Source organism: Primulina eburnea, chromosome 1 (assembly GCF_022965805.1).
Source record: "Primulina eburnea isolate SZY01 chromosome 1, ASM2296580v1, whole genome shotgun sequence".
NCBI lineage: Eukaryota > Viridiplantae > Streptophyta > Magnoliopsida > Lamiales > Gesneriaceae > Primulina > Primulina eburnea.
In genome coordinates this window covers 57,199,711-57,207,858 of record NC_133101.1, presented here as the reverse complement: position 1 = coordinate 57,207,858, position 8,148 = coordinate 57,199,711, and the positions used below count along the sequence as shown (strand labels likewise).

Sequence of the window (8,148 nt, the reverse complement as noted above, 5' to 3'; positions counted from 1 at the left end):
AGATCGAAGCAGGGAATCAAGACTCGAGTGGACAAGTCTAATCCGAACAACCAGAGGGAAACTATCTACTGCATGAATAAGTGGATAGAAAACACAAGGAAAGGAAGATCCTTCGATATTCTCTTGCATGCATTCTGAGAGGGTTAGAGTCAGATGATTCTTGAGTGGCGGCTTATTGATTTCGTTCTTACTCTGCTTGCGTGGGATATGAACGACCCCATGGTCGACTGGAGTAGGATCGATTGATCTGAACCAGTACTATGTGTCTTGCTGTTGTTTACTTGCTTTACACCTTTAGTTCTTGGTTATACGTTCATTGTGATTCATCACTCACTCATACCACCAAGTTCTTGATCGTTCTGTTTTTTTTTTTTTGGCTTGTTTAATTTTAAAACCGATCCGAACCATCATCAACTAAAGTTCAATCAGATGCCTCCCCCGGTTTGTGTCTAGGCTCGCCGATACTCATGTCAGCGTCTTAGCACACCATGAACTTTAAATAACTATGTGGTTCCACATCTAACATTGAGGTTTAACTCGCATCCGCCCATGAAGTAAGCGAGAAATGGGAAACAAAATTCTAACGGGTATTACCACGGGTATATATAATAGAAGAAATGTTATCACCTTCCCTGTAGCCTGAAGAAAGTACATCATTTTTTCTGCATTTTTTCCCTCAAGTCTCCTAGGGGTCCATATCCCTTTTCGCCCATCTGCTGTGTCTTACACGAACAGCTACTGATGTTGAGATTTGTACCGCACCTGAGACATGCACCCTTGCAACTTGGGTCACAGAGTGCACTAATGGTGATCTCTACATGTATAAGGTCTCGTAAGTTCTTTGAAATGTCGATGATTTTTCGGTCTAGAGGGAAATATAGCTGATCATCTAAGTCGATCAATGAATCACCATCATCATCTTCTGCTTCCTCACTTGTTATTAGAGTTCTAAATTTGTCTTCTGCAAAGATTGTACCCATGTTTATGGTCTCGGGTTCTTGGATGGGTTCTTCACGTAGTAAAAGCGAGAAGTCGGAGTAAACACTTTGAGCAGCAGGCTCGCCACACCTGCAGCATTGGAAAATATGATTATGCATTATGCAATAAAAAAACAAAATAAGAACAATTTTTAGAAAAATTACAAAACGATGAGAAGCGAGAGCAGTTATCCAATTAACACAGTCTTAGTGAGCTGACTGAAGTTCGAGCTATATAAGAAGTAACGGAGATGAAAGAAAGGCTGATTCATCAAATAACAGGGGGTATATAATTTAGATGACTAGGTAAGACAATCCACGCCTTCGAACTTCGAAGGTGCCATATGGAGTTTGGGTATTTACGCCAGTTCCAGAACAAGATATTCATCTAGTGGACGACAATACATGCTACTCTTTGAGTCGGTAAAACACGGGAGGAAGCCCCCAATCAACACTGCACAACTCATGGACAAAGAATTGCTTATGCATGCTAAGTTGATGCTCCCACTGCCAGGTGATTGAAACATCCTTTCTGAAGGAATAACATAAACTTTATGGACAAAAGCAAGAGGAAGTAAAATGAATAAGAACTATACAGATATGGCAAAACAAATAACTCCACTGCCACCCGCCAACATCTAATAAAATGCATTTGACATTCCAACACAAATGAGACCAACATTCCTTTTGCATCATATTTTTGAATGACCAATAGTTCAAAGTGTGACATTTGATTCATAAATTCCAAAAGATATGGAGTTCACATAAAAAATTGTGCAACTCTCCAAAATCAAGGATAATTTCCTACATAAATGTTCTTCCAAATACAAATTATGATTCCACCATTTCACCGCGGATAGGAGAGAGAAAGAGTGTGATCAGTATCAAAGCATACTTGACAAAAACTAAAGAACCACAAAATCAATACTTTTGCTTCAAGAAATAATAATTTCAACATTGAAAATCCAAATTTCCTACTTCTATGCATCACATCTCAACTTAAACTAAAACTACTATGAATCAAAACTGTGAGTTTCAGTCTCATGCTAGCTAACTTTTCTTAAGACGTATGAATACCTGTTGCAAGGGAGAGAAATGACAGTCCTAACAATCCCATCCAGCCTCAACTTCTGCTTCTTCCTAGTAACATCAACAGAGACCAACACCGGCGTCCCATTGGGATAATCCTTGACAGAATTCACCACCCTCAACCCCATATCCGAAGCCCGAGCTTTCGAAACCTCAGAAGAAATCTTCCCCAAACCCAACCTCTCCAGAGTAGTACAGTACTCCAAGTGCGAGACGGCCGCGTTCCTTCTGTACATAACCGCGCCTTCCCACAAGCAGCCATCGTCATCACCTTCTTCGATACCTTCGTTTGCCAAATCCCATCGATAATCTTCGGTAAAAGAGGGATTTTCTGCATCGGAAGTGAAGTGGAAACTGCTGGTGGTGTTGGGTTTTGCGAGGACCAAGTTTGATGGCTTCTTTTGGAATTGGTATGTAGGGTAAATTGTATTGAAGGGTTTAAAGATTTTGCGGAAGCTGAACTGGGTGAGAGGGGAGGAGGGAAGTGGAACGGCGGCGGAGGAAGTGGCGGATGGAGCGAGCATATTCAGGGACTAAATGGCTGCAGCTTCTTCAATCAAATGTCCAATGGTGCAACGAATCGTGAAAAATCTAACAAAATATTTTTTTTTTATGACAGATAATCATATTCTCACATTTTAAAAAATTATTTTATTAGGACAGCTTGATGAATTATGCATTGATGAATTTTTGCATTTGAAAAAAACAAAAATTTATGTTAAACTATTTTTTGAGTTAATTTTATGATATAAATATTCAATTTTATCAAATTTATAATAAAATATTATTTTTTATGGTAAAAATATTATATTTCATGATAAATATATATCAAGTCGATACTCTATCATTAAAATAATATTGTTTCCTTTATAATTTAACTTTATCTATTAAAAAAAATTCTCGAAGTATTATATTTCATCATTCCTTTCCACATATGAATAATTTTGGGAATACAAAATATTTTTCTTGGGGTAATGATATACAAATTTAATTAAATATTGTCAAATAAATGCTCTAGCTGAATTTTGGGTTGAGTTTAGATGGATGAATTTCAATTATATTTATGTAGTTTTAGATAATCAAAATCATAAACTCTTATCTTTCTTTGGATATTTATATAATGTTTAATATTAATTGTGATTAATTTCAACCTCACCTAACATAACTTATTTAAATCCATTGTAGTTTATATTACTAATGTGTACTAAAGTAAAGTTGGTATTTAATATTTCATATGTTATTTTATTGTTAACAATAAAATTTATAATCAAAATATCAAATGATTAATTTTTTGAATTTGAGTTCAATTATATGAACAAAAATATTTAGATTTTCTTAAAAAATATAATTATTAAATTTGTTAAAAGTAAAAATTTACGATAAAAAGTAAAAATTTCAAACTCACAAAATATATTAAATTAAACACTTTTATAAAATTTTCTCTATTGAATTGTGTTTTTCTTCATAAATTGAGAGACTTATTTCTAGAAATTCTTTTGGAAATAATCCAAAAATAAATACATCATTACATACATAATCACACGCTAATTTTCGATATTTACAACTCTTATTTTCAACGTTCAATCTCGTATTTTCCAATCTCGTATTTTCAACAAAATTGATAATTGTCTAACTAAAAGTACTATTATTGCTAAAGTCTATTGGAAAAAATAAAGTCCATTTTGCTAAGTAATAAAACGCTATCTGATGTGTCGTCAAAATGGCGTAACTATGGCAATGCGATTTTACCTGTATATGGTCGGAATTTGTAGCGCTGCTAAATCCATCTCGACGAATCATTCCTGTGGACCAAAAAATGCTGCTGGCTGTTTTGATCGCCAACTCCGAAGGCAATATTCTTGTCGAACGGTGAAATCGGTTTCCCTGTATTTTCTGAATATTTTCGTTCGCACCCTTTTTACATTGTATTTCTGATATGTGCTGTGTAGTTCCCGATTTGATTTGGTTCATTTGTGTCGATTGTAGTTTGTTTTCTGATAATAATTGACTCGGGTCTCTTCGAAACTTTCACTTCTGTAAGTTCTTGTTAATGGGCTGGGTTCACCGCCGCTGGTTGTTGGTTAAAGATATGTAAAATAAGCTTGCAATTGTACCTTTAACTTTGTTCCAGCAGATTTTCCTTGTTTTTTGATATGTGTTATGTGATTCTTGATTCAAATTTGGTGGGTTATTGTGTTTAATATAGCTTCGATTTTTCTCCGACTAACTGTTATTGATTCAGTTGTTCTGCTTTTTTCCACTTATGTATATTCTGTGTGACGAAAACTCAAACAACCTGACGATATGCTTTTCCTTGTATTCTGATCTGGGGCTGCATACTTCTTGATTGGATTTGATTATTGTTATGTCTGTATAGTTTCTTTTTTTTAAGAATTGAATTGGGTTTCTTCAAAATTTGTGCTACCTGCTGTTGCTGTTTTGTGAAAGGAAGTTAAATAAGATACAAATAATGCCCATAACCATTCCAGCTGCTTTCCTTAGCATCTGGTATCTGGACTTTATGTGTTTCAATTTTGATTTGTTCCCTTGTTGTGTTAAATATATTTTATTTATCGGAATTGATTTTGGTCTGTTCAAAGTTGGTATTTTTGTAGATTCCTGTTACGTTGTGTGGGAGAAAGTAAAATGAGCTTAAAATGAGATTGGAGAATTTTCAAGATTCGTATTCATATAACTTACCAACAGTTCATGAAAAATATTCAGTTTTGGAGTTGTGGTTATATTTGAGCTGCTCATGTTTAAAATTAGTTGGAGTGACTATTTTGGCCCGTTATAGTATGCATTGGGCTTAAATTATTTTTTCTTCTTTGAGTTGGAAAAGAGAAATGGTTTCATGATGTTTAAAGGTTAACACTTTGTTTAATATTTTTTCGGTTTCTGGGTGCTGTAGTTTCAATGGAGTCCCAGCTGAGGAACGACTACATTGGAGATCTTTCCTGGTGAAACTTGGGGCAGATAATCTTAAGGGAGTCAAGAATGAGGAGCTCCTTGTGGCTAATCACAAGTATGTTGTGAATTTTTATTTGTTTTTCAACTTCATCTGTGTTGTTTTTTGTTCTTGAATGTAGAATATTGATCCCCAAGAATATGGTCATGAAGACCTCAAGCTCTTGAAGTTCTGTAGTGGCTATGCATTCCATAAAAAGTTTCATGCTTGTAGGATTACTATTAAACAATTTTAGACATGCATACATTTGCAGATCATGCTGTTGCAAATTGGGTAAATGAAAGCTACTTTAGGCAATTGTGTTCGGGAAGAGGTGCTTTGCATCTGAATGTTTTCTAGATTCAATGTGCTTTCGTTTATAGTTATTAGGGCTTCTGCTGGATTTCAATTCATGACTCTGGGTTTTAGTCTGTGGTTTTTTAAGTTTCTATAACAGCTGCTTAAGTTTTGATAGTTGAACCTTATGGCAGTTAATGAAGAATTTTCAAGAAAATTACAATTAACATTTTTGCTGTTGTGCATGGAAGCTCGCAAGATCCATTGTATCTATGAAAAATCTGTTGAATATTACAGATTTTTTTTCTGTTATCTCCCATCTGGAATTCTCTCTCTTAAATGTCATTGCTTTGTTGTACAGATCAGTTTATATCGTATACACAGTGCTTGGGGATGTCAGTATATTTATTGTTGGCAAAGATGAGTACGATGAACTTGCTTGTAAGTTCCTCATTTTAACATTTGATTATGAGATTATTTCAGCATGTCAGCTCAGAATAACTTCAATCCACTAATGTTAAATCATCTTAGATTTAGCATAAGTTAACTTTTTCAAAAAAAGATGAGAAATATTTGATTCAACGTCTCCATGCATCCTTGTACTTCCAAGAGCTTTTGAGCGTGTTATTAAAGGCTAAAACATGAAGTTTATGCTGGTCTTTTAGTGGCGGAAGCTATCTTCGTGATTACCTCAGCCCTGAAGGACGTTTGTGGAAAACCTCCAACTGAACGACTTTTCCTTGACAAATACGGAAAAATATGCTTGTGCTTGGATGAGATTGTGTGGAAGGTCAGTATCATCTATTTCCTCTTCTGTTTTAACTTTAAAGTTGCTATTTAGTTATGGTTTGATCGCAACGACTTGCACATTCTCATCAACATGATTTTTATACTTTGTCATTAATGAAATTGTTGTAAATGCAAGACTCGTGGAGCATTTGTAGCTCTTAGTCATCAGTTAGTCATTGGAATTTGGATGAATCGAATTGCATGTGAAATTGCTTCATATCTTATAAAAATTTCTGTAGCTCTTACATTTGAAAGATTGTCGTTTCTTCACCAAGATTGCATTAACTTCGTGAGTTTCTTGTCGGTAATGCATGTTGGTATCTCATATATCATGTTTGCGGGCACCAAGAAGTGAATTTCACCATTGCGAATTGAATTTTCGTTGTGTTTTAAAGGGTTTGTTGGAGAACACCGACAAAGACAGAATCAAGAGACTCGTGCGACTAAAACCACCAAACGATTTTTAATCTGACAGCGCTTTACCTTGTGTAATTTATAAAGAAGAATGGCTCATGTTCATGATGCATTTGGTATGCCAACGATGACAGATGGACTTTCATAAATGGTTTCAAGTTCTTCATTTTATAGTGGTTTTAGCCTCCCCATCCTTCGAGTGTATGGGTGTTCCAAACTGTTAGATGATTATTTATCTCTATTCGGGATGTTCGATCTGTATCACCACAGTGATTTCTCGACAACCTGATAGTATTGTTAAACTCTTTATCTTTTTATCTCAACGAGAATGCTGAGTATCGCAGAGTTTGCTTATTGTTGATGCATTGAGCCATCTGATGCTGTGTTATCTTATCATAGGATAATTTACTGGTATTTTATTCAGCCCATGCAAGTAAAATAAATAGTCATTAAATGAACAAAATGATGATGCAAAATCAACTGTTCTCTCTGACGTCCAAGCATCAAACTCCCACTTCCATAAGCTTTGCTCAATAGTATAACAAGTATGTTTAATGTGAAACGATTTTATAGATCTATTACAGGTTGACTCGGGTCATACTTGAAGTGAAAAATCATATTTTTGTCATAAAAATGGGTCGAATCAAGATGTATATTTGTTTCATGAAATTGCTATGTGAGATTGTCTCTAAATCTTGGATCGAGTTACTTTGGAGTAATTTTGGATTGAAAAAATATCATGCCTTTTTAATACTATATTTTTCAAATAAAGTATATTGTAAAGAAGAAGCTACTTTAAAAGAGTGTAAAACAATATAGAAGTCGAAAAATGCGATTTATCGACTTTGGCATTTCTTAAAAAATAATTCAACCGGTGCACTTGGATTTTGTTATGTGAAATCATGGATCTTTAAATTCTTTTTGAGTAGGTCACATGTGAGATGGTCTCACGAATTTTTATCTATGAGACGGGTAAACTCTATCGATATTCACAATAAAAAGTAATGTTCTTAGCATAAAAAGTACTACTTTTTCATGGATGACCTAAATAAAAGATCTGTCTCACAAAATACGACCCGTGAGACCGTCTCACACAAGTTTTTGCCTTTTTTTTTTATTTGTTTGAAACTTTTAAAAACATGATTTCAAATACATTTTTAATCAAGAGGATTTTCAAGTTATCTTATTTCATCTTGATAGTGATTATAGAGAATTTAAATTGCATCTGGCCACAACAAATGTTGTTTTCCTTTCGACCTTATAACTGTTTAAAATTGATATCTGTAATTTTGCCAAAATGTTTGTAACCATTAATGTTTGAAAGGGTTTCCCCGTAAAACAGAATTTGAGAATGTACATATTGATTTGAAACTCATTTTTCAGGAGCAAGCCATAAGGACTCTGTAGCTCGCGAGAATGCATTTTCCGAGCCTTGCATGAATCCAATGTTCCAATCCAATTGATATTTCATGGAACGATCGAGATTATCAACGTGGACTTATGTAAAAAATTAAAAAGGGGAAAAATATCAACAAAACAAAGAACAGACATTGTATAATGGCCAATATTACCAAGCGACATATGTTGTTACGGGGGGCGACAAGGTCGGGGTGAACATGTTCGATTATGACCTTT

The 8,148-nt window shown here is 34.6% G+C and overlaps 2 protein-coding genes across 3 annotated transcripts; one reads left to right on the top strand and one right to left on the bottom strand.

The window, feature by feature from the left end:
• Positions 1–494: 494 nt before the first annotated feature.
• LOC140833105 (large ribosomal RNA subunit accumulation protein YCED homolog 1, chloroplastic) lies at positions 495–2,658 on the bottom strand. Its single transcript, XM_073197546.1, has 2 exons — positions 2,055–2,658; positions 495–1,068 (listed from the first exon to the last, which is right to left on the bottom strand). Exons 1-2 carry the CDS (start codon positions 2,588–2,590, stop codon positions 654–656), a joined length of 951 nt encoding a protein of 316 aa, XP_073053647.1. The 5' UTR covers positions 2,591–2,658; the 3' UTR covers positions 495–653.
• A 1,120-nt stretch (positions 2,659–3,778) lies between these two features.
• Positions 3,779–6,886, top strand: LOC140833094 (uncharacterized). Of its 2 annotated transcripts, none has more exons than XM_073197537.1 (5): positions 3,779–3,935; positions 4,978–5,091; positions 5,672–5,751; positions 5,976–6,100; positions 6,495–6,886. In XM_073197537.1, exons 1-5 carry the CDS (start codon positions 3,883–3,885, stop codon positions 6,564–6,566), a joined length of 444 nt encoding a protein of 147 aa, XP_073053638.1. In that variant the 5' UTR covers positions 3,779–3,882; the 3' UTR covers positions 6,567–6,886. The 2 variants fall into 2 exon arrangements, with proteins under 2 accessions (XP_073053638.1, XP_073053632.1); XM_073197531.1 differs by having other exon boundaries at positions 5,958–6,100.
• The last annotated feature ends 1,262 nt before the right edge of the window (positions 6,887–8,148 follow it).